At 34.8% G+C, this 27,528-nt stretch overlaps 1 protein-coding gene across 1 annotated transcript; it reads left to right on the top strand.

The window, feature by feature from the left end:
* The first annotated feature begins 326 nt into the window (after nucleotides 1-326).
* On the top strand, nucleotides 327-26,644 carry DHX36 (DEAH-box helicase 36). The gene is made up of 25 exons (XM_039330625.1): nucleotides 327-680; nucleotides 894-1,012; nucleotides 2,162-2,378; nucleotides 3,623-3,661; nucleotides 4,615-4,785; nucleotides 4,882-4,961; nucleotides 7,010-7,084; nucleotides 7,263-7,429; nucleotides 8,458-8,539; nucleotides 9,460-9,600; nucleotides 10,030-10,132; nucleotides 10,879-10,966; nucleotides 12,490-12,545; nucleotides 14,668-14,732; nucleotides 15,787-15,930; nucleotides 16,390-16,507; nucleotides 17,848-17,946; nucleotides 18,796-18,969; nucleotides 19,193-19,279; nucleotides 20,033-20,116; nucleotides 20,245-20,344; nucleotides 20,432-20,522; nucleotides 22,885-23,005; nucleotides 23,783-23,935; nucleotides 26,173-26,644. Exons 1-25 carry the CDS (start codon nucleotides 459-461, stop codon nucleotides 26,356-26,358), a joined length of 2,982 nt encoding a protein of 993 aa, XP_039186559.1. The 5' UTR covers nucleotides 327-458; the 3' UTR covers nucleotides 26,359-26,644.
* The last annotated feature ends 884 nt before the right edge of the window (nucleotides 26,645-27,528 follow it).

Here is a 27,528-nt window from a genome sequence, read left to right as displayed (position 1 = left end):
TGCTGCCGCTTGTTAAACCGGTGAGAATTACTTCATAAAAGGCTGCGATTGTAACTAAAATGTACCATCCCGGGTGAGGCTGGACAAAAAACACCTTTAGCTGAAAAGTGAAAATCTTTCACCAAACATTGCAGGGCAGCAAATGCCTCCAGCATCGCGGATAATACAGCTGCATTCTAAATTCTAATTTTAGTTCTAAATTCTAAAGTCGCGCTTGCTGGGGAATTCTGGGAACTGAAGTCCGCACATCTTAAAGTTCCGGAGGTTCAGAAACACGGCTCTTTTAACGCCTACTTAGAGGCATTTGCGCCTGCGCGCCAGCCTTTCCTTTCCGAACGGAAGTTAATAACCTGGGTCAGACCGGCTTATGTTTGTGGTTGGTTCTGTTTCCGGAGGTCATCGTGTCCGCCCGACTGAGAAGAGGGTCTCAGGAGCCGCGCTTGTGTTACGGGTTTACGATGAGCTATGAGCACCGCCGGGCTTGGGGCCGTAGGGACGGGTCCCGCGCTTCGCAGTCATCGTCCTCCTCCTCCTCTTCTTCCAGCGGTGGCGGAGGAAGAGGCTGTGGGGGCGGCGGAGGGGGCCGCAGTCGTCCTCCTCCTCACTTGAAGGGCCGCGAAATTGGCCTCTGGTACGCACGGAGACAAGGCGACAGAAGCAAAGAGGCCGAGAGGCAGCAGGTGGGTGTCATTGCCCATCTGGATTTTGGGGCACATAATGTAATGATTTATAGAGGAGCAAAGATACTTATAAGAATGGTCCTGTGTCTTTTCACTCCCTCTGCAACATCCTAGTGACACTTTGGATAAAATTGGTCAGTGATACAGTTAAACCCAGAATAAAATTAAACACTGCATGTTAAATTTTTAATAAGATGCATTTTATTTATATAGAGAGCTGTGGTACATATGGATGAACACAGAGAAGAACAGATTGTACAGCTGCTGAATACTGTCCAGAACAAAAATGAAAAAGAGCAAGAAGCTATGTCTTGGTGGTCTGATGAAGAAGGGTAATAAGAACATTCAATCTTTTTTGTTTTAGACAAAGTTGCTTTATTTTTCAGTAGGAATTAGAAGCCAAGTAGGGTTAGCTAAGAATGGTAAAACAAGTAATACAGTCTGGTCTGATTTCTTGTCCTGATTGGAGTTAAAAAATATAAGTTTTGGTTCAATCTCCTGCCCGGTGTACCAGTCCACTACTATCCCCAACAGGTGGCCATCCAGGTTCTGTTAAAAAAAAAAATCCAGTGAAGGGGAATGAACCATCACCTAAGACAGTCTCTTCTAATATTAAATAGTTCTCACTGTTAGACTTTTTTTTTTCTGCTGATGTTTGACCAAACGTACCTTCTTGTCATTCATACCCTTTGTTTCTTACCCTATCTTCTGCACCAAATATAATAGTACTGCCCTTCCTTTCCATGACAGCCCTCCAAATACTTGAAGACAGCTCTCATGTTTTCTCTTCCAGACTAAGCATAGCCGATGCCTCAAACTGTTTCTTTTAATCTTTTCCTTCCAGCACCCTTTATCATTTTGGTTGCTCTTCTGTGGCATACTCAAGTCTGTCATTAAGCTTCCTAAAATGAAGTGCTGGAATGAAGTAATAGTTTGGGCTCAGTCAAATACTATTAATTTCTTGTGGAACATTAGTGTAGGCAAAATATACTAAATCCTTCACATAACTGATCAGATAAATAGATCATTCTATCAAAAAGGAGGATTTGAGTGTTTGGGCATGATCTATTCTTGATAAATCCATTCTAGCTCCTGTCAAATGATGTATTGTTTCCTGTATGCTGGCTGCTTAACATCTGATCCACTGTATGCCACAGATTGACCATTTTGTTGCCAAAGTCATGACCAATATTTGCCTTTCTCCTGTCCTCTGGCAATATTTCTATCTGTGATTTCTCGGTGATCACAGAAAGGGACTTGGAAATGGTATCTACGAGCTCCTTTAGAATATTTTATAATTACAAATTTTAGGCTGGAGCTTGAAAAGAAAGTACAAATAAAATCTGACTTTACAAGAGTCATTGAAATTAATAGCACCTACTTAATTGTAGATGAGCAGATAATTATAGATCAGACTTTTATGATTAGATATACATTTCAATAACATGCACTTTTTCATACTTGCAATTATTCTTATCCAGGTATACAAAAGAGGTTCCTACTAAAACAAAGCCTGTGGTGGAAAATCCTGTTGTGGAGAAGGCTCCTGAAAGGAGAAGGCCAGCACTGGAAAAATCATTTCTAGTTCAGGATTCAGAATATCTCTTACAAGAAAATATGCCTGATAGTGATTTAGATGAACAATTCAAAGAAGAACTGAGAAAGAAAAAGTCTGATTCAAGATATATTGAGATGCAGGTACTGAGATTTTCTGAATGGCAGGATACAACTTTTTAAAAATCATCTAATTTATGTTATTATTTTCCTCAAAATTATAATGAATTGTACAAAAAAGGCAATATAATTCAATAGAGCATGAGGTAGCAATCTTAAAAATCTAGAATCAATGCAACTTAATTTCTGAGTTGATATTTATAGAATTGTCTTATAATAGAGCATTTTTTTCTTTCAGTCAAGAATGCTCAGTTATTGAAGTTTCATACTCTGAAGTCCTGGTAACAATGGAATGATGAAGTGGAAGTGAGGGAGAAAAGTAGTTTATATCTTTATGTCTACTCGGAGTTAATAATTTTCATAATAGAATAGGATCAATGTCAAGATCTATGAATAATGTAAATAAATTGTCAGTTTAAATAATATTGAATTTCCTTTCAATGGAGCTAAGATAAAGCCTTATTTTTTAATACATAGGGCAACTTAGTTTGTGTCAGCAGACAGGGCACCAATGTAATTAAACAAGACCAAACATAGGCCAAGATTATGGGTAAGTGATTTGGCAGTTGAAGTAAATCCAGTAAGTGTTAAAATTATAAAATGTTCTTGGTGTCTTGGTAAAATGGAAGGACAAAACTTACTAGATTCAAGAAATTCATGCATTGGGTTAACAAGTTACGAGATAATCTATAAGATTGTGAACTATGCCCTTCTGGGCAAATATTTTTATAATCAGAGAAAAATAATTCAAGAGATACATAAGTAAATTTAATTATGTCTCCTCTGCATACCTTTGGGGTATCATTTTTGTTCCCAACCAGTGTTGTTCAGTTAACTTCATATGTAAAAGTAGGTGGATCTCAGCTTACCGCTAAGTAGGTTAAGCATTTATTCCCTTTAAATTGTGATGTCAATGAACAGCTGATCTGCAGTAGGCAGTCTGTCAGAGTTTTGGCTTAATTTGAAGGATCTTGTTGCAGATTATGGTATCACTTTCACTGAGTCTAGCACTCCAGTGATGTCACTAGTATGATTTAGAGAAAGGCATGCTAAGGTATTTCTTTAGCAAAGATACTATCTCCTAAATACCAGGTACACTTTGTCTTGTTTCAATCAATTTTTCAATTGATAGTTTTAAAAAGTATTCTTAAATGTGAAGAGAGAACTGAACTCCTTTGAAGAGGGGATATCAGGGAAATTATGTTTTAGTGAACTGTTAAAAATAAATTATTATGAAATAACCAAGCTTCATGTTCTTTAATTTGCAGAGATTTCGTGAGAAATTGCCTTCCTACAGTATGAGGAAGGTATGGAATGTTTATTGAAACAATTTGTATGTTTAACAGGGTTTGAATAAAGAGATTTAATATGAACAAAATTAATGCTAAACATCTTGAGAGAAATCTCAATAACATACTAAAAGTAGCGTAATAGAGTGATTTTTATGAAGGAGTTGGAGCTTGATGATATACAGTAACATCAAATTTAATGACCATTTTTTTAAAGAATTGTCATCTAGTCTTCCTGATGAGACAATTATGAACTTAATGTTAAAACACTACTTCTTTTAGTTAGGTTGGCTAAAGATGTAGACTATAACTCAAGAAATTAAGTAGCCGCTTATAAAGTGCTTATAAACTGTTGTTTTATTAATGTTAACACTTATTTATTGGGAAGCCATAATAATCTTAAAGGAGACAAATTTTATAGCAGAATCGATGCCCATTTCTAACATGTAAGGCTTGTGCCAGCCATAGTACAAGGTATAAGACTAGCTGTACTTGTTTCTATTTAGTTCCTGTGTATATATCCATTTTTCTGATCAGAGAAGTAAGAATAAATGCAGACATTTCAGATGTAGTGCAGTTGTCTTGCTGGAGATACACCAAATGATAAGCATTTGGATTCTGCAAATCCAGACTGCTTTTTAATGAATTCCCAACATGTCTGTTTTTCTCTTTCCCAGTGTCATTAATAACGGGGCTACAGTTGGTATAACTGTTCCTGGCTATGTTACATATCTTTTAAACTGAATGATGTTTCTTTGTTAATTAATTTAATTTATATCCCATATTTTATTTAGAGGAGCAGTTCAGACAGATAGCAAAATTGCAACCAAAATAAGTTACCTAATACAGTTAGTACTAAATTATCATTGTGTAGTCTGAATTTTATTTACTTTATCGATGAATTGGTGCATGGATACACATTTGGTGCATTTATGCAGACAGAGTGACCACTTTTATTCTTTTCAAAACAGGAACTTGTCAATCTTATAAATAATAGTCGGGTAACTGTAATAAGTGGTGAGACTGGTTGTGGAAAGACAACCCAGGTAACCCAGTTCATTTTGGATGACTATATTGAAAGAGGAAAAGGATCTTCTTGCAGGATTGTGTGCACTCAGCCTAGGAGAATCAGTGCTATTTCTGTAAGTGATATTTAACTCCATTCTGTAATTAAAAGTAGTAACTATGTTATAGAAATAAATACATTTTAATAAAGTATTTTCTTTTTTTAAATTAAGGTAGCAGAAAGAGTTGCAGTAGAAAGGGCTGAAAGCTGTGGTAATAGAAAAAGCATTGGATATCAGATTCGGCTTGAAAGGTATGTTATTCTTGTTTATAGCCTGACATTTCATAGAATGTAGATTCTTTTGAACCAATGAAAGAGAATATTTGTAGCTCAGGGTTGAAATGAGGGTACCTTGGTGCTCTCTGAGCTTGCTTGTTTTCTTGCAGACGTTTCATTACCTCAACTAGGTAACATCATCAGTGCTAGTAAGGAGTGCTGTTTGCTGTCAGTTTACATTCTGAGGTCTTGTCTGTGTGGGTGTGGGTGGTGTTAGGGATTGTGTGGTTGGGCTATTTACTAACGGCTCTTTGGCAGTTTCTTGATTGGGGTATTGCTTACTTGATTGTTGGTCTGAAGTTGACCTTGGAGTTAATCTATGCTGATCTGAGTGCTGATTGCTGGTGAAGAGGTGCTGGAGTCTTTTTCTCTTTGGGGCTGGTTCTCTCTTTTGCATAGCCTGTAAATGTTGCTAATGTCTATGTGTCTACAGTGTTTCCCTGAAAATAAGAGTTGGTCTTATATATTTTTTTGCCTCCAAAAAGGTTTTATTTTGGGGGGATGTTTTACGCGCTTACCTTAGGACTGCTGCATCCACCCCTCCCACGCCCTGACACCTGTCACGCCACTGCCCGAGTTCTTCTGTGGCTGCTTGTGACTACACACACCACCATGTGGTGCATCGTGCCGGTGCCGCTGCTCGCGGCAGGAGGCCTCATGGCTCATTGTGCCGCTCGCAGTGGCAGGTGGCATGGCTTGCCGCACCAATTGCACCGGTGCCACCGTCTAACCCTAACCCACCCCTGCCCTAGCTTGATTTTTATCCATGTGCCTTGCTCCAAAACTAGGGCTTATTTTGGGGGCAGGGCTTATATTAGGAGCAGACATAAAAATCTAGCTAGGTCTTATTTTCGGGATAAGTCTTATTTTTGGGGAAACACAGTATTGATGGCTGATTTGTCAGAGTGCCAGGTTTCTAGAAATTCTGTGGCATTTTTGGATTTGGCCTGGTCTAGGATTATCAATATTCCCATTTGAAACTATGGTTAAATCTGTCTATATGTTGTGAAATTAAAGAATTTTTGTCATGCCTTTTGACTGCCAGTTGGTGTTCCTGAATACGTTTTGCCAGTCTTCTGCCTGTTTGTCCTACATAGTGGTTGTTCCAGTTCTTATGTTGTATATTGTACCTGACTCCTGTTTTCCTTCGGGGGTTGCTGGGTCTTTTGGTATGCTTAGAATGTTTTGAAGGGCTTTAGTTGGCTTGTGTGCTATGCTGATTCCATGTGGTAGTAGTAGTCTATTTGTGGTTATTGATATATTCTTGATGTATGGCAATGTAATTCTTTTTAGGGTTTGTGTTGGTTGTGCTGTATTGGGTTGAGTGGTCAAGGACTTTTTGTGTGGGTATCCATTTTGTTGGAATGTATTGTGCAGATGCTCTATTTCCTTTTTCTGCTGTTCTATGTTGCTCACAGTGCTTCTACAACTACTACAGACTAATCTTTTGAAATTTTGCACCACAACATCATATTTTAATGATTTTATGAGAGTTAAAACTATTATTTTTGGGTGAATATCATGGACAGTTCCCTTGTCCATCACCAGTAATTTACAAACTACCTAATAGGGTTTTTTTTAATATAGTTAATGTAATACACATTTGTGCAAAATTAATTCCAGATATTCATTTATGTGAAGAGATTCTTCCATTTTTTTGTGCAACTAGAATCCAACAGAAACATTCTCCTGACATTTTTTCAGCACCACCAGAATCTGTTTGTGTTCTATTCAAGTGGCTTCTAGATAATTTCTAATGTCAGTGGAGTATGATTGAATGCAATTTCTGATCCACTCTATTGATTTCAATTGAGATTTTGTCTAAGAAAACGTGTTGATAGAACTATAGTTGTCATCTTTATTTTGCACAGCCACTCACTTCATTTGAATCTTAATAAGTGAATAGAGCTGTTGCTAAAGATTCATTATAGCTTTTAAAATTGTATGTCTCTTCCTAGTCATCTATTGATTTTTTCAAATGCAAAAAAGGGGGAACTGAAGTATTCTTAATGGATTTCTTTCAGCCGGTTGCCAAGGAGACAAGGTTCAATTTTATACTGCACAACAGGAATTGTCCTGCAGTGGCTCCAATCAGACAAGTATGTATTTTTTTTTATCAAAAGAACCAATAAATGAGCTTTTTAAGGATTTATTTAATGGAACATTTGCTGCTGCTAATAATTGTACTTGCTATGCCCAGTGATTTCCATTTACTTTTTAATTCATTCCTGGTTTTGAAAGCCACTATGTCTATTTGCTTTTTATTTTTTGTTGTAGACAATTGTCCAGTATAAGTCATGTAATCCTTGATGAAGTCCATGAGAGAAATCTTCAATCAGATGTTTTAATGGCAATAATTAAAGACCTCCTGAATGTACGACTAGATTTGAAAGTAATTCTGATGAGTGCTACACTGAATGCTGAGAAGTTTTCAGATTATTTTGGTATATGACATAATCAACATTTTAATATGTAAAATGTAATTTGTTTAAACTGTTGCTAGTATCTAAAAATAAAACAAGTCTAAACTGAGAAATCAAGTGATCATGAGACTAGTGTGGAATACTTCTGAATCAGAATAGCTAAATCTAAATAGCTAATAAATGTGTAGTATGGCACACATTTTAGGTGCATATAAATTTGGCAAATATTGCAAGATATAAGGTGAGGCCAGAACACAAATTAAACGTATTTGAGTTTAATTTTAATTAATGTTTTATAGCAGAGGTCCCCAACCTTTTGGGCACCAGGGACCGGTTCTTTGGAGAGAGGTTTTTCTACGGACCGGAGGGTGCGTGGTTTGGTGTGCTGCCTTCATCTTGCGGATGGGGCTTTCCTTGTTTGTGTGGACCGGTTGCTGGCATGCCACAGCCTGGTACTGGTCCACGGACTGGCGGTTCGGGACTCCTGTTGTAGAGCATTTTTTTCTTTAGGGGAAAAAAAGGGTTCTTATAGCTTGGGGTGATTTTATAGCTTCACAGTGCAAAATAGGTGTTCCAAACTTAACAATATTTACATGTATGTTTACATATTTTGGAAGCCAGAAAATAAATGGATGTGTTATAAAGTGGTGTTTGAGATGTGCAGGTCTGCTTCTTAATCCATTCCATTGACACTTTGAAGACCACAGCATGAAATCTATTTTCTGGCATTTCATGTGTATGAATTTGTATGAATACTAACAGTACACATTCCCAAGATGTTATAGGGCTTACTCTTTTGCCTTCTAACGCATAGAGAAGTTTGCAGTTGGGGTTTTGTTTGTATAGTTTTGTATCCCTTATTGTACTCTTGTGCATATGCAAAAGAATGTTTACATTATTTTAAGAAACTAGATCAGTGCAGGTTCTTCTGAATATGCTTCATATTCTTTTCTTCTGTTACAGTATTTTATGCCTAGTCAAAGTTTCATTCACATAGCAGTCTGTTAAAAATGCTAGTGTTGTAATATTTTTTCTCTTCTTTATGGCAGATGGTTGTCCTATGATTCATATTCCTGGCTTGGCTTATCCTGTCAAGGAATACCTTTTGGAAGATGTAATTGAGAAATTACGGTTAGTCAGAAGACTCCTTTTCCTTTCCTTTTCAGAATTAATTCTAATCTGGATTCAGCAGCATATAGATTTCAACCCATGCATAAGGTTTCCTTCTAGTCTCTTCTTCGTATTCCCACCCATGATCCTGTACTAAACTTTTCAGAATAAATTCAAAGCTTAGTGGTTAATCTTCACTCATTCAACAAACATTCAAAGTTGTGGTGATGCTGAATGACTGGCCTTGAAGTTCCAGCCATTGCATCACTCCCCACAGTCATGTGATCATGATCTGAGTGCTCAGCAGCTGGCTTACAGAAGGGCTTGCAGAATCCCATGATCACACAGTTGCAATTTGTAATCTTCCTGCCAGCTTCCTACAACCAAGTCAATGGTAATTGGGCATGGAAGGTTGCAAGTTGCTCCCACTGCTTTTCTCTCTTACAGAGAGAGATCTCAGGGATCTCATATTCCATATCATACTTGCAACATCCCGTCCCCAATCTGCACAAAATTGAATGGTGCCCCAGCACTCTCCTACCTCATTCTGTAGTATTTACCTGCTCTTTGGTTTGCTTGCAAGCTACCTAGGATTTGCACCTTCCAGCCAGCGTCTGCCTTGGCTTTGCTTGTGGGAAGCTGGCAGGAAGTTGCAAGTCACCGTCGCATGAGGTCTTAACCCAACAGCCCACAATTTTCACATAACTATGGCAACAGCGATTGATGAGATTGCTGTTGTTAAGTGATACAGTCAATAGCTAAGTGAAACAGTTACACGATGTAGTGCTTTATGACCACATTGCTTACCAATGGAAATTCTGGTCCCAATTACATTAAGCAAGGATTACTTGTAGTGCAATAAAAAAAAAGTGAAAATCCATTTTGCAAGCAAATCTAATCTTGCTACAATTCTGCAATCATAACATTGTGTCTGTTTGAAGATACATGCCAGAAAATACAGATCGCAGGCCGCATTGGAAAAAGAGATTTATGCAGGGACATATATGCAGACCAGAAAAGGAAGAAAAAGAAGAAATTTATCATGAACAATGGCCTGATTATGTAAAGCAACTAAGAACACGGTATGTATATTTCATCTCCCTTTTTAAAGCAACTTTCAAATTTTATTTCATCTAATAACTCTTAACTTTTTATAAGGAAGCAAGCTATTGACTAACTGATAATTGACTTCATGGTAAATATGTGAGATTATGAAACAGAAGTATACAACTGTTTTAAAGTAGCAGTATTTTTAGAATTTTTGATAAGTGTATTGAATTCTCAGTAAATCAATTTATGACAATTTTAGATACACTAGGATGGGGGAAAGCAAAAAAAAGTTCTCATTGCTTGAAAGAAAATAGTTTATTTAATGTAATTCCTTTTTAGAACTATTACTCTGGCCTTAACATGCACCATAATTAGTTGAATTCTTTTTTTCATATAGTGAAAAAAAGCATAGCAATTTTGTATTGACTGTACTGATTCTTTAATCTCTACATGATTTCTAGATATTCAGAAACTACAATTGATGCACTGGAAATGATGGATGATGATAAAATTGATCTTGATTTGATAGCAGCATTAATCAGATATATTGCTCTTGAAGAAGAGGTGAGTTTCTTATTGGCTAGTAGAATGACTTGCCTATTTTATTTAGTTGTTTGTTTAGTTGTCTGCAAAGGAGTGTTAATATATATTGAGAAACAATAAAAAGAGCCATATTGGTACAGTGGTTAAGATGCTAGCCTAGAAAGCAGGAGACTGTGAGTTCTAATCCTGCCTTAGGCATGAAAGCCAGATGGGTAATTTTGGACCAGCCACTCTCTCTCTGTCCAGCCCACCTTATGGGCTTGTTGTGGAGGAAACAGGAATAGGATCAAGTATTAAGTATCTTCACCACATTGAGTTCAATTGAGTCCACATGGAAATAGACATCACCTCCACTCAAAATTCAGCAGCTAACTGGAGAAATATAGTGGTATTTACAGTTTTATTTACAAAAGCAAATAGAAGTTAAGCAGTAAAATAGATTTAACTATTGCTGGTAGATAATGTATGCTCCTGTAATTGTAGATTTCCTCCCGAATCCCCACAATGAAAAGAGATCTTGGTGTTGAACATTTCCATGTTGTCTTCTTTCGGTTTCAGTGGCACAGGATCCTCTGGTTGTTGGAGGCTGGAAATAAAAGAGAAAAAAAATCTAGGCCTAAGCTTCAGATGAGGGTTGGCCTACCTCTGTTTAAACAAGCTCTATTTAAAAAGATTGACCTAGAATTGTGTATATGACTATATTGTATGCTACGTTGATGAATTTAAAAATGCAGATATGTTGTTTAATACACCTGTTTTATATCCAGGAAGGCGCAATTCTAGTATTTCTTCCTGGATGGGATAACATTAGCACTCTGCATGATCTTCTGGTATCTCAAGTTATGTTTAAATCAGGTAAAATTTTAAGACTGAAATAGTTTTTTTTAAAATATCATATGGTAGGCTAGACTTTTTGTAGAATAATTCAGTAAATCATTTTCAGACATATGAAGAACTAAATCAACACTGTCAATTACTTTGCATGCTAGGAAATATCCAAGCTCTGATTTTCAAGTTACACAATAGCTAAAGTGGGATTGTTGAACTGCGTAGTTGGAAAGGCAGCACAGTAAGTGATAATAGTATTTAAGGGATAGGTCAAGGAGATGATAATAATAAAAGCAGCAGCAAAACCAGAAACCTATTAAATATTATATATATATGCTACCCCATTCCAATGAATCTGGGGATTTGGCCGTTCAGTGTTAGTGTAATAGATTTAAACTACAATCTATACAGTTCTGTGAAAAAAATATTTACCCCTTTCATATTTTCATTTCTGAATGTTTGCATGCCTTTGCCATTGAACTTCATATAGGTTTTGCTATATTAAGGAAACCTAAACAGATAACACTTAATATTTAGTGCTTTTTCATAAACATTTAACCAGCTGTAAAGATGATTACCAATACCTTGAATTGCACTCGGAAGCAGATTGGCAGTCAGTGCAGCTCATGGAGCAGTGAGGCTGCATGGGCTATTCCTTGGGCCACAAGAACTGCCTGTGCTACCACAATCTGCCCCAGCTGTAGCTTCAAAGGTAGCTCCATATAGAGTGCACTACAATAGTTCAACCCTGAGACTAGGGCCTGAATAGTAAAATTGCAGTATAAATTGAAAAAGATTTACTTAACAATTATTCATAGCATAGCATAGCTGTACGTATTAAGTATACATACAGTGCTTACTGGGGCAGTGTGAACTATTTTAAATAGGAACTTCAAGAGTATATTAGTATAAGGAAAACATTCCCCTGTTCCTGAATCCTCTGTAAGGATTGGTGTGCCTGTTTGAAGACTCTCTTCTCTCCCTTCCATGCACAAATTATTCCCTCTATCTGATTTTCATGCCCACACAAACATACACTTTGAGAGAGTCTTCGGAGCAACTGTCCCCCCTCCCGCTGTTAAAATTGTACATTGGAACAGAGGACCAAGATCATCTAGTAAACCCTTTGTAACATGCAGAAAAACTAATTAAATCATCCTTGAGAAGTGACTCTCCAGTTCTTCCTTAAAAAATAGCAGAGATGGAATATCCCAATCTCCATAGATGAAAAGATCCATCCCTTCAAATGTTTTACACATTGCCGACTGCTAGGAAATTTTGATTAAATATTTATCACTATTCTTTCTGTCAAATCCATTCATTCCAATTTATTCAATACCTACTCTAATATTGACGATGAACAGTATTTTTACCTTAGTAACAACAAATGTGCCTCTATTAAAAATATTCAGTAAAACTTAAGTTTTTAATTAATTGAAAAGTATTTTTGAAAACTATTTGTACAGTTTCATTGTCTTTTTATATTTAAGCTCTCCACTTTTTTCTGTTTTCTAACTGAAATATAACATCGTGTGTATTTTAATTTTCAGATAGATTTGTCATCATACCTTTGCACTCATTGATGCCTACTGTTAACCAGACTCAGGTATGTATAACTGGTGCAAATCATAATTTTATTAATCTTATCTATAGAAGTAGTCCTCCCAGACTGACTGCATCATTTGGCAAACTTTTGAACTTGCAACAGTGTAAAAAATAATAACTTTACAACCAGTCTTCGCATTTATGGTTGTGGTAGCATCTCACAGTCATGTAATCATTGTTAGGATGCTTTATAACCTGGCATTTATTTTATTTATCACATTTCTACACCACCTATCTCTCTTAAGTGGATAATTTATAGTAAAAAAAACATACATAGTATAAAAGCATAAATAAAAACAGAGTTAAAACCAACTTTAAAACAGAATTAAAAATTGAGCTATTAAAGTTACAGAGGTGGAGGGAGCACCTTCACATCACCAAGCACCTGCAAGATTGCATATCCCTTTTATACTTCTCTGCCAATTGGCAGAGTCAGGTCTGATCCCCATTTGTATGCTTTGCAACAAGCAGAATTAGTAGGGAAGGCGAAAATAAAATCATAAGCCAGAGTTGTGTAATGTTCAACCATGTTGCTTAGCAATTAAGTTGCTGATTCTAATTATGGTCACTAAGTAAGGTCTATCTGTTGTAGAAAATGCATGCATCTCTGAAAAATATCTTAAATTTGTATATAATATTTGTTGTTGAATTAAATTAATTTAGGCTGGATTTTCATAAAATATATTAAATTTTCTTGAGCTTTTTAAATAATGTGAAAAAATCAACATTTTTTCCTACTCTGAAAAGATTAAGATCATTCTCAAAATGTAGCCATCCTAAATCTCACACATGATAGAATGGTCTTATATTAACTACCCAACTTTGAGCAGTGTTGTATACCACACAAAGTCTTGTGGGATAATAGTGCAAAATAAATAATAAATGCATGTCTAAGATAAAGAACATAATTTAATTAGGGGGAGTTATCTTACTTTGATATGGTAGTTTTTCAAGAGATTAAAGATTATTGGTGGTAATCAGATTTTGATATAGCAAGAATAGATCCATTTGTCAGTAGCACTTGAGTGTGCAATGGTGGCGAATATTTGTAGCTCGGATGTGGGATGAGGGTGAAAGTTAGTTCTCCGAGCTTGTGGGTTGGTTTCCGAATGTTTTGTTACCAGGCTAGGTAACATCTTCAACCAACCCATGCAAGCCCCCCCCCCACCCATCAGCAGTTCGCCTCCCAGTGACCCTGACCTGATGTAACCTCCCCATCACAAGACCCATCACAAGATTCACACTGATGATTCAGACCTGACCGATCACAAGACCCTCACTTGACACACAAATACCCGAAGCCCTTATTAACAGATGAACACTGACATAGACATCCCCTAAACTCCACTGAAGATGGTACCTAACCTGGTAACAAAACGTTCGGAAACCAACCTCAAGCTTGGAGAACAAACTTTCACCCTCAGCACTTGAGTATGTTAGGAGTAATTCAAACCCCACTGATTTGAGCAAACCTATTATATGTGTATATATATATATATAGTTTAGCTTCAGCTCCTATATATTCCAAAATGTTTCTATTTGATTGCTAGCACTTGCTATTTAAACGATGTGTTTCAAAGGCGACTGGAGGCTAAAACATATAAGGAACGGTTGCTGGACTTGGGTATGTCTAGTTTAATGAAGAGAAGGACAAGGGGGACATGATAGCAGTGTTCCAATATCTCAGGGGCTGCCACAAAGAAGAGGGAGTCAAGCTATTCTCCAAAGCACCTGAAGGCAGGACAAGAAGCAACGGGTGGAAACTAATCAAGGAGAGAAGCAACCTAGAACTAAGGAGAAACTTCCTGACAGTTAGAACAATTAACCAGTGGAACAACCTGCCTCCAGAAGCGGTGAATGCTCCAACACTGGAAGTTTTTAAGAAGAGACTAGACAGCCATTTGTCCGAAATGGTATAGGGTTTCCTGCCTGAGCAGGAGGTTGGACTAGATGACCTCCAAGGCCCCTTCCAACTTTATTATTATTATTATAAATGATATATTCAGTGTTTTAACTGAAATGATTTAATATTTAATCAATTTAATAATGTATTAAGATTCATGTAATAAAAATGGATTTTATAACATTTATTATTTTTGTGTCTTTTCCATGCTTTTCTTTAGGTGTTCAAAAAGACCCCTCCTGGTGTTCGTAAAATTGTAATTGCTACAAACATTGCTGAGACTAGGTAAACATTAGTTTATGCTTCTAGAAATACATGAAATTAATTTATTAGAAAAAATTTGGGTAGCTTAATAAAAATTAAGGGTTTTTTTGCATCATAGTAGGAGGAAAATGGAGGAAAATATTTCTAAACCTTATTTTATCTGTTTTTTTCTTTATTAGACTATTTTATTTAGGTATTTTAAAGAATTTACAAGAGGGTTGATGCATTTTCAGCACTTATAAATTGGGGTTGCATTTCTGAGTTTGAGATTAGGGTCAATTCCCATGGCAACTTTGCTGAACCTGCTATAATTTTTTTGAGCCAAGCATTGCAGAATTCTAAAGCAGGATATGGACTGTCTGTATTGGGAAATTGTGGAAGGCATCAAGTTGAGTAAGACAGGCTAACGAATAAATGCAAAAATGCTTTCTTTCTTTCTTTCTTTCTTTCTTTCTTTCTTTCTTTCTTTCTTTCTTTCTTTCTTTCTTTGTTATGCCTCAGAAGGCACATCTGAAATTAAATGAATAGTACATTGCTATTTTGCTTACACTGCTAAACAGTATTTCCACTCTGCCATTCTTACTTAATTTGGCTTAATTAATTTGGCAGATTTATTTGGCTTAAGGTACCAGTTCTACAATTATTTGATGGTCAAACTGGCAATTCTTATTGATGAAATGTAGAATTATATGTAGAATTAATATGTCAAAGGTTTAAGTATTAAACATTAAGCAGTTCCATCAAGTTTCTTCCAGTTATATCTGGCAATGTGGCTTAATTTTAATATTTCAGGGTAAGTTTGTTCTCTGATAATTTCACTATTTCATACTACAGTATTAGCAGAATTGCCTTTTTTATTTTATTTGACTTTTTTGGCAAAGGAGAAAACAAGGCAGCAGCCATTAATTGTTGGTGTTCCTTATGGCTTGATTCATCAGCCATGGGTTAGGGAGGCAATGTTTGTTTCTTGCAAGGAGAAAATTACTTTATAAAGGGATTAGCTAAGAATCTGTGTGATGTAGATAAGCAAATTGCTTCTCTCCGTTTCTCATTTCTCTGTTTCTCATTTCTGCAGTATCACCATAGATGATGTAGTTTATGTTATAGACGGAGGAAAGATAAAAGAAACTCATTTTGACACACAGAACAATATCAGCACGATGGCTGCAGAATGGGTTAGCAAAGCAAATGCCAAGCAAAGAAAAGGGAGAGCAGGCAGGTAAGTGTAATGCCTATTGTTATAAAATTTGTTAAGTAAGAAAATGTGGGCTCATTTGGAACAATTTCTAATTAATGATAAAGACATTCATTTTTTCCCCTTCACTGCATATACTTGCTTAATATTGAAGTCTTATTGCTTCCCTATTGCAATTTTATTTGCTGACTGGGTCTTCTAATTTTAATACTTTTTTCATGAGTGGAAAATCAAGGAAGTATAGCAGAGCCCCACTATATTTTATGGTAAATATATCAGGGCATTGGGTAAAAATTGCTTTCTACCCATCAAATGCAACTCCTGCTATCTTTAAATGAGGTGCTTAAACTGGAAATTGATTATTCAGTTTGAATTTGTATGTAACACCATTCCATAAAAAAATGCTACTAAATAGCTGTAATTATACAAAGCATTCTTATTCCTACTTGGGAAAAAAGCACTTAATAGAATATACTTTTACAGAGTCCAACCTGGCCACTGCTATCACTTGTATAATGGTCTTCGTGCCAGTCTGCTAGATGATTATCAGTTGCCTGAAATTCTGAGGACACCTTTGGAGGAATTGTGTTTGCAAATCAAGGTAATTTGTGCAATTGGGACAGTGATAATATATCCTGGTGAAGCCTTGGTTTTGCTCTTTAGGAAACCGATTTTGATAAAAATGTTGAATTGGTCATTCAGTAGCTTTTACAATAATTCTGAATCTCTGGATGACCTAGTTCAAAGCTGGGGGTCCTGAAAGATGTTGGGGTACAGAAATCAGGAATAAAAAATAGCAAGTTGACAGTACATTTTTAAAATAATCATTAATGAAAGGTTTAAATGGGCTTCTTTTTTTACTTTGAGATAAAAGATTAAATCTTGTGAGGATAATGTAGAATAAAATAATTGTACATTGGTTAATGTTGACCTTTTACTTTGATTAATATTAATATTAACTGTTAATTGTGTTATTCAAACTATTGATTTATATGCATATTGTCTGTCAAAAGTTTTTAAAATAAATCTTGAGTAATAAGTATATACAGTTTGTTATTAGCATGATTTCTAGTTATTTAATAATACATATTTATTTATTGTTATATTTTTATCCCATGATTTAATTTAATTTGGTCCAAGGTGGCATATACAGATAATCCTTGACTTAGGACCACAATTGAACCCAAAATTTCTGTTGCTAATCAAGACAAATGCTAAGTGAGCTTTGCCCCATTTTATAACCTTTTTTTGCCATAGTTGTTAAGTGAACCATTAAATGAATCTGGCTTCTGCCATTGACTTTGCTTGTTGGAAGCTGATTGGAAAGGTTACCAATGGTGATCATATGACCCCGGGACAGGGAGACTGTCATAAATACATGCAAATTGCTAAGTGCCCAAATTTTGATCACGTGACCATAGGGATGCTGTGGCAGTCATAAGTGTGAAAAACGGTCATTACTCAGTTTTTAAACTGCCATTGTGACTTCAAACAGTCACTAAGTGACAGGTGGTAAGTCAAGGACTACCTGTATACCTGTCTATTTTTCTTACAATAACCTCCCTGTGAGGTGGGTGGGTCTGAAAGAGAATAACTGGTTACCCAACTGTCTTTCATGCCTAAGAGATAATTACAAAAGTCAATTTCATGATTTCTAACTTCTCTCCAGAAGTCAGATTGGCCTCTTTTAGTAATACTTTTCAGTAGACTAGCAATGGATGAATTCTTGAGAATTTCAGGGATGCGATTTTTCTCCTATCATCTTTTCACATTCTATGTGGGGTTGTTGTTTTGATTCCATGAGCTCATTTGGGGTTTTGGCATCATTAGGATTGTGAATTAGGTATGTTTGTTCAGTTTTCTTACAGATGATGTTTGATTGTAATTGTTTCACTTTATCATGGACAGATATAATCAATTAGAATCATAATTTTCTTTCAGATTTTGAAACTTGGAGGTATTGCAAACTTTTTGATGAATCTCATGGATCCACCTTCACATGATGCTGTCTTGCTATCCATAAAGCATCTAAAGGAGTTGGTAAATTTCTTTTTCTCTTGCTCGTATATTAATAAATTTATTCATACTTAATTTTAGAGTGATAATTGAAAATTTAAAGAATTGCCAAATGGATGCACTTTTCACTTTTGAAATATATTAGATATTTCATTTATATTTAGCCTAAAATAATACATCATTTAGTGTAACAATTACTGTCTTCTTTTATAATAAAAATTATTGCTATAACTACAAATACAAATTTAACATTGCAGTTTTCCAGATTCAAAATATGTTCCTTTTTGAAATTTTCTTTGAATTACAAAAGAAATGGTCACTTATAAATAAAAATGTTATATTGTGTTTATAAATAAAATAAAATGTAAATAAGCCATGGATGTTTATTTTAACAATTTATTAGTTGCACATTTTAAAAACTTTTTTAATGGAAGCTTAATGTTGTTGTTTACATGTTTCTGCTCAACTTTTTTTTTTTTAAAAAAAAAACATGCTTGGAATTGTATGTGTATTGTTTGTGTCCTGTTATTCTTGTTCATTAGTTAATCTGTAGTCTGAACAGTGTGTGAATTTTCTTCTCTTTGTTTTTGCCAAAGGATCAAAAATGCAAGGAATGGCTTTGATATGTCAGTTTTGTGACTGAATTTGGCCCGCATTTTGTACTTCCCTGTGATGAAAGCATATGTTTGGACTAAACACAAATATTCTTATATAAATATTAAAAAAAATAACGCTGCTGCAAGAAACCTAATAATTTAGTAGCTCATTCTTCTTTATTAAAGCCATTATCCATGCTCTCCTCTTTCATGTTTTATGATTTTTCAATGATTCTGTTTTTCTTCTTCTTTCCGACTGGTGTTCTTTCACTGATAGAATGCATTGGACAGACAAGAACAGTTGACTCCCCTTGGTGTCCACTTGGCAAGATTACCTGTGGAGCCACACATTGGAAAAATGATTCTGTTTGGAGCTTTATTTTGTTGCTTAGATCCTGTTCTCACTATTGCAGCTGGCCTCAGCTTCAAGGACCCTTTTATCATTCCCTTGGTAATGTATTTGAAGATAAAATTAAAAACATGTAAACACCTTTTTTAAAAATGTTTGTAAGCAGAAGCTGGCAGAAATCCAAATGTTTTACTTGATTCTATTCTAATTGTAGTAAATTCAATGATACTGTTTGTTGCATGTTCTTTTTTAAAAAAAAACAAAACCTGAAAACAGATGAAAAGGTGTTCTTTGTTAGCTCAACAAGTATTTTCCTCCTCTAAAGGGTAAAGAAAAATTAGCAGATGCAAGAAGAAAGGAACTCTCAAGGAATTCTAAAAGTGATCACCTCACTGTTGTGAATGCTTTCAAGGTAATTCGGTTAAAATTGGCAATCTCTAGTAGCTGCCTCTTTGAAAGAAAAGCATGCAAAAATCATAGAATATAAGAAACCTTTATTGCTGGGCAATGAATGAAAGCTATAGGAGTTTTCTTATTGTGTATATATTTGATTTGCTGACAGAGTGAAGCTTAATCTATGTTACAAATACTTTAATTTGGACACCAAAATCTTACATCAGTAACTGCTGTGATTCATTCTAAATAATCCTAACTCTTCAGTTTAATTTCACTTCAGTGTTCCCATCCATTTTGTAGATCATGAAGTCCCTTTATCTTTGTTTTAAAACCTTAATTGCTTGTTTGTGAATAATAAAAAGTCTTGTGATAAAGATATTTTTTGGATCATAGCCTTATTAAAAATAGTGCTTTGGAATTATTGTAATTGTCTATTATTTATTTATTACATTTTTATGCTGCCCATTGCCTCTACAAGGCAACTTTCCCTATTCCTATTATACCACTTAATGCCATATGGAAATACAATTAATTTTGTCTGGAGCTTTTTCCTGTTTTGCCTAAATACATAATTGTATGACTGAGATTATCAGTATAGTTCTTCAAAAACAATGCATTTTAATTACAAAAATTCCTATTATTTCCCATGAAGATTCCTAAATCTGCTTGCTATCTGGCATCTCATTGTATTTTAACAATCACATTGACATATCCATTTTTCTTTGAGTTATCTAGTAGGGCCTGTATTAAAACATAATCCTGTTTTCAGGGTTGGGAAGAAGCTCAGCGGCGGGGCTTCAGGTACGAGAAGGATTATTGCTGGGAGTATTTTCTTTCTTCAAATACCCTGCAGGTAATAACTGTTTGCCTCTTGTGGAATGTAGGGAATCCAAACTATATTCCTCCACATTGTCTCTGGCAGGAAACTGCATTTTACAAACTCTGCAAGAGGTTACTTTGTGCTTATATGTTACTCTCTAGATGCTGCGTAACATGAAAGGGCAGTTTGCAGAACATCTCCTTGCAGCTGGGTTTGTGAATAGTAGGAACCCCAGGGATCCCAAATCCAACATTAACTCAGGTAAATGTTGAGAGGGAAGCAAATAACAGGGAGTCTTTCAGCTCTTCCATTGAGCGTTCCACTTCCCCTGGCTGTCTTTTCTTCCAGAAAATGAGAAGTTACTCAAAGCTGTTATCTGTGCTGGGCTATATCCAAAGGTGGCAAAAATCCGAGCAAATTTCAGCAAAAAGAGAAAAATGTAAGGCTTCTGAAAATTTACTCTGAGACTATTTATTAAGAATGCATATAGGTTAATTTATTAAGCAGAGCGCCATAATATTGCAGCAAATTTACTTGATATATTATTGGTTGTCTTTTTAGCACTTCTGCCTGCTGAGATTTGATGTGTAATCATTGAAGAGAATCCTTTTCAATCCTTTTTAAACAGCCGGGTATGGCCTTTCAACTGTCCTTCAACCCTAGCTTCCAACAATGTAGCCAACATGATCTAGGATCTTTTCCAAGGTCTCTGCACAGTACAAGCTTTTTGGGACTGCTCCAAGTTTTTCTTGCAATAATATGCAAGGAAGGAAGAATGAGAATTGGAAGATTAGGTCTATCCATGTTTTTGTTGCTTTACCTAGGTTCAAGACAAATACAGCTTGTTTCAACATGTTTTTTAAAAAACAAAAACTGGCATACAGCTAATTCTAGCTTAATGACTTTAATTGGGTCCAGCAACTCTGCTCCTAAGCAAAGGTGTCACTAAGCGGGAAATAACATGACCGTGACTGTGCTGCCTGGCTGGAAAGAGACAAAAAGACAATTCAGATTCACATATTTGACTATCGCTTGCTTCCTAACAATTGCCATACCCTTTGGAATGTTTGAGTGCCTGCTTACTGTCTTGTATACATCAAAAGCAATATGAACACACTGCAAGCCCTGGCTGGGACCATGGGGTGCCATGCAAATTTACTCTCCTGAAATCCCTTTTTCTCTAATCTCCCCACATTCTGAGGAGAGAGGAAAGAAAAAAACAAACCCAAAGCTATTCCTGTAGGCAATCCCTTTCCTCATCTTCCCACCTTGCAGAGTAGAGAGTTTAGAGAGGAAGAGATTTGTGATTGGCTGTTGCATTATTTTTATCATTCCTAGCTACATTCTAAACATCTACACTGTATGCACAATTATTAGGCAAGTGAGTATTTTGACCATATCATTTTCATGCATATTTTCCATCTCCAAGCTATATAAACTTGAATGCTTAGTGGATATATCAGGTGATGTGTTTTGTGTAATGAGGTAGGGTGTGGCCTAAGGAGATCAATACCCTATATCAAGGTGTGCATAATTATTAGGCAGCTTTTTTCTCTCAGGTAAAATGGGTCAAAAAAGAGATTTAACTGACTCAAAAGTCAGAGAGATGCAGCATTCCTGAAATTGGTAAGATAGTGGATCATGATCACAGAACCATCAAATGTTTTCTTGCAAATAGTCAACAGGGTCACATGATATGATATGGTCAAAATACTTGCCTAATTGTGCAGTATACATCTTAATCACCACAATCCTCCAAAAAATCCAAGAAACTGAATTTGAGGATTATTTATATTTGATGTTTACTTTGGTTTATGTTAGGCTCCCTAAAGTCTAATTCAAATAGCTTTGTATAAATATTTTTTTCTTTAAGAAATCAGCTAATCAGAAGTTATTGAAGAGTCATTATATCAACATCTGAAAGCTGAAGCAAATTGCAGTGGTATTGTTTTGTCACTAGATGGTGTTGCTAACGAACATTTTAATATCTTAGTTCTTAATTGCTTTTCTTTACATATTCTAACTCTGTTCGTTTAGCAAAAATTTATTAATTACATATTTCTGGGATATCCTAAATGATGAAATGCTAAAAGATGGTCTTTTATTAATACCAGAACACATTCTACTAAATAAAAAGTAAATAAAAAGAAAACAGTGGGTCATCGATTTGGAACTATTTTTGTGGAAAAAGCAATCTTTTTAACACAGAGAGGAAAAATAAAAGAACGTATATACACAAGAGTACTAAATATTCTTGTAGGAAACTCTTAACTGGATTTTTTTAAAATTTTAATGAGGAAATTTAAAAGATTATTCTTAATCTCTTTTGCATGAATTTTTTGGTTCTTATCAGAGGTTTAATGTAATGTTTAAGTAAGTTCCCCAGCCAGCGATGGAGTTGAAGTCCACACATCTTAAAGTTGCCAAGGTTGAGAAACAATGCTTTAGTGTATAAGCTACTTTCTAACATATTTACTGAGGGAAGACATATGTAATGTTTTACCTTTACATTTGCTGATCCTTACACAGAACAATTGTTTTATTTCATTGAGGGAGCTACAATCCAGATTTTCTCCAATTTTCTCCCTTCTTAGTCACTTCCCTCCATGCGCATCTGGCACTTTTTTCAGAGGCTTCCCCAACTCTTAGGACCAGTCAGAGGTCGATGTCTTACTGTAGAACGGAGAGTGAATTAGCAAATGGTCATTAACTTTTTCAGGCCTTTCCAAAAAAATAATAATATTTTTTTTAATTCCTGTATGTCTCTGTCATGTAAGTTGTAACTGCTTTGTGTCTTTCAGGGTTAAAGTTTCCACCAAAACAGATGGAACAGTGAACATTCATCCCAAATCTGTGAATGTTGAAGAAGCGGAATTCCATTACAACTGGCTGGTTTACCATTTGAAAATGAGGACAAGTAGCGTAAGTTATCATTTTTTACTAATTTTAATTATAAATGTGTATATAGAAGGACTTTGGCTGAAGCAGTTGTGCTCTTCCTATGCTTGTTTCATCCCTAACAACCCTTATTAGCTACAGGTATCAGAAATAATTAAGCTTTCCTGGAGAAAGTAATAACAAAAGGTAGATAATCTTGGATTGGAAGATATCATTATTAAGATGAGCTTTAAGTATTAAGTACTTAGCATTAAGAAGTATTAAGTACTTAATACTTAAGTATTAAGAAATTGTAGCCAGAATGAATAAATCTCCATGAATAAATCTTATTGTTTATTCACTTTTGTATCATGCTTTTGCTTAATACAAAGATATCATCACCTTTGCTTAGCATTTTGCCCTATGTAATACTGTTAGTAGGTATAAAAGGGAAACCTTTATGTAATTATTACAAAAGTATCTGGGTTGATTTGCTTATGTCAATCAAGTGCCATAAAGGATTGATTTCAGACTGAATGATAAAACAAGCCTTAATTAAACTGAATGAATTAAATAATATGAAATGCCTGATGGGTTAGAAATAAAAACAAAAACTGCTCATTTTTTCTTTGTGGTTACACTAGAGAACAAATGTAACTATTGCAAAAGCTGCAGGAATGGGGTTTATTCCTTTCATTGTAAATCATGATTTACTGTAGTATCTGGATACCATAAAGGAATTTAAAATCAAATAATGTTCCAAGGTCTCATTTTGATTATATTATTATATTTATTGTGTGCTAAATGCTTTCGTTACTATAGATATATCTGTATGATTGTACAGAGGTTTCGCCATATTGTCTATTGTTTTTTGGAGGAGATATTTCAATTCAGAAGGACAAAGATCAGGATACAATTGCTGTAGATGAATGGATTGTCTTTCAGTCTCCAGCAAGAATAGCACAGCTGGTAAAGGTGAGTGAGTTTCTGCTACCCACATGAAACTGGCCACTTAAAATAGTTGACACAATTTAATAATTATATTATAAAGACTATTTTTAAAATCATATGTTTCATGTAGATTATTTCCTTAAAATGTAGTAAGAAAAATATTAAGCATAAGTCCTATTCAAGCATTTCATTAAGGGCTAATGCTTAAAATAGCTGCCTCGTTTTTTTCACAGCCTGTGAAAAATATAGGTGGCTTTAATGAATAGCACAGTGATGCCCTACTCAGAATCCAAAATGCTTCTTCCAAATGATTTTCAAAGTATACACAGGCCTAAGATAGAAAACTGTTTAAAAACTTCAAATATTTCTGTTTGGAATACTAACATTACATTATTCATACTAAACTACTACATTTGCTATTCAGGCTGAGATCACTCACTTAGTTTGAACTTCATGTATTATGTTCTGCATGGATTATCAATTACTTTTTAAAGATATATGTGCATTAAACTTGACTTTGAGAAATATAATTTACTTAGAACATAGATTCTTTTGACTGTATTGATCCCTTGAATATTGTTTCCTTTTGATACTTGCAATTAAAAAAAATATTTCAGAGTCCAAAACTGCATTATATGCTACATGTTTATATAGCTTAAACAGATAAAGTTGTTCCCAAAATAAAATAATTAACTTCATAAAAACTGTTCCTCCTGTTATAAACTTGTGCAACTGTTAAGAACTACGGGACAGGCCCTTTGAAGGATTCTTTAGTGGTCAAAGGCTGCCTTCTGGATATGTGGGAGCTGGGTTTGGTCTCCACTTTTCCAGCTTCAGAAAATCTGAAGATGCAAATTTAAGTTAAATGAAAAATTTAAATTTAACATATATTTTCAACTTTTTAATTTTATTAGGCATATTGAGTGAGGTGAATAGAAATTTAACAGTGATGGATTTAATTGCATTTGGTGAAATGTTGAGGGGAAAAGGTGAGGAAAAAATGAAAATTAAAAAATGACTGCATGAAATGAAAGTATGAACCCTAGATGAAAAAAAAAAAAAGGATTACTTTCCTTTTTTGAATGAGTGAAACAAAGATGTGGAAGTTGTTTGGTATAGAGTGAAAATAATTATGTTATAGAGTGCTAAATAAGTATTTTTACAGTAACAGAAAGAATAGGAAAGGATGCTTGGTGAAATGATGAAGTTAAGAGACTGAGAATGAGAAAATGCTGAAAAAAATGATAAAATATTGTCCTCGTGTATCTAGAGAAGAATAATAGTTTCAGAAAATGTAGTCAAATAAAGCAACAGATAAAACTAAAAAGGCAAAGCAAATGCAGAGTAACTGAAATAAGGGAATTCTGTAAAGAATGTTTTAGAAATTTGTAGGGAAATGATACTGGTATATCAAAGAAAGAAATTGAAACATACTTTAAGTATTGCTGTCAAGAGAAAAATATAAAAAAGGAAGTTATAAATGCTGTGAAAATCTTAAATATGCAGGTATGCATAGTATAACTGGAAAAACATGAGTATGGTTTGTTTATAAAATGGCTGTGCAACTTGTTTAACATGTCTTTGAAGGCTGCTGCTATGCCTGAAGATTGAAAGAATGCTGTTATTTTTCCCTATATTCAATGGAAAATGTATCAAGGATGAATTCACTAGTGAAAGAGATATATGTATTAATATTTGACAGTGTAAAAGGAATAGTATAAATTAAATAATAATAAATATAGAAAATATATTGTTTAAATAATCTAACATGGCTATATAAAAACAGAATACAGGTAATCTTTGACATACCACTGTTCATTTAACAATGCTCTAAAATTACAATGGCCTTGGAAAAAGTGACTTAAAACCCATCCTTGAAGTTACAGTCATTGTACCACCATACAGTCATATGATTATAATTTGTATATTTCGTAACTGGCTTAACATTTAAAATGGTTGCAGCATCTTGCAGTCACATGATTGTGATTTGCGATCTTCCCTGCTAGCTTTTGACAAGCAAAGTCAATTGGGGAAGCCAGAATCACTTTAATGATTGTGTAATTTGCTAAATGACTCCATGATTTGCTTAATGACTATGATAAAAATGGTCTTGAAATCAGGTCTGGTGAATACTCCCTTAATGACCATATCACCTAGCATCTGAAATTCCTGTCTTTATTATGGTTATAAGCTGAGGATTGCCTATAATGTTAAAAATTTGATGTTACTCACTTTCACCAACAACCCTATTTTATCCTTAGGATTTGAAAAAAGAATTGGATGACCTTCTGCAAGAGAAAATAGAAAATCCACAACCTGTGGACTGGAATAATACTAAATCAAGGGACACTGCAGTGTTGACAGCTATTATAGACTTAATCACTACACAAGAGAATGAAACTGCCAGAAACTTTGCGCCTCGTTTCCAAAATGAAGAATACAATTAATGGTGCTCCCTTGCTGTTGAAAACATGGTAGTCCTACCAATTTTTTTCCACTCCTCCTTTTAATTTTTTTATATTTGGGCATCTTGGAATTTCATCTTTAGAGTTAATATTTCCTAATGGCTTTGTGTAAATGGCATGCAGTGTATAAAGTACTTGTTTACATAGCTCTAAGTGCATAATCATCTGTAATATTGTGTATGTGTGTGCCAAGTTATTTGCTGCTTCTTGTATAATTTTTATTTCCAGCAAAAGTTGGGTAAATAAAATAATGAACTGACTTTTCCATTCTTTGGTTTATACAATTCTGTGAAATTGTTGGTTTGAAAAGTGATCAAATTAATTAAAATTTCAATTTTTGAATATTAGTCTAGTGAGGAATTCAGTTAGAACCAGAGTATATCCCACTGGGAACTGTAGGGTCTGTGAAGTTGAACTCGTATCACTAGATAAGAGTATGATAGGGAAGGCATTCATGAAACAGGTGTACTTTTGCATCATTTTAGGAATAACTATATTCTTCATTCTACCTGTTATGCATGCAACATCAAAAACAACAGGTTTATTTTCAGCAACCAAGGCTTTATTTACAGCTAAAGTTTTGTCTGATAGGTTGCAAAAATATGTCAGTTTGAATGAGAACAGGGTTTAATGTCTTTCCTTTGAATATAGGGCTGTGGAACAGAAAAAGGGCCCTTCACATTCCAATGGAATCAAGTATGCATTAACTATACACTTAAGGAACAACCAGACTTCTATTTCAATAATGTATTTTTTTATTTTTAAAAATTGTTTCTGTAATTATAACTGAACCCATGTACTACTTTTTTAAAATCAATCTATCCAACTTCCTGAATTACCAGTCTCCCCATCTGAGATTTGTGGGAGTTGAAAGTCACACATTTGGAGAGTATGCAGGCTTGAAACAGTATTTGTCCTAGTGTTTATAATGCAGAAGATTATAGCAGCAAAATTATAGGATTTATAGAATATTCATGGAGTTATTTCAAGAATAGGAGAAATACATGATTATGAGCAGAACTATTGTGTTGGCAGTATCTGAATGTCATTGTTCAACTCTTCAGGACTACATAAATATTTCTTGCAGAATCTGGATTTAAACAGTATCTACTTAAACAGTTCAAACTAATCTTAAAAACATATAGATATCTT

The sequence above is a fragment of the Crotalus tigris genome, unplaced genomic scaffold (assembly GCF_016545835.1).
Source record: "Crotalus tigris isolate CLP2741 ecotype Arizona unplaced genomic scaffold, ASM1654583v1 scf7180000024430.1745191, whole genome shotgun sequence".
Taxonomy (NCBI): Eukaryota; Metazoa; Chordata; class Lepidosauria; order Squamata; family Viperidae; genus Crotalus; species Crotalus tigris.
Note: the sequence above shows the minus strand (reverse complement) of the source record. Positions and strands in the feature narration are given on the sequence as shown.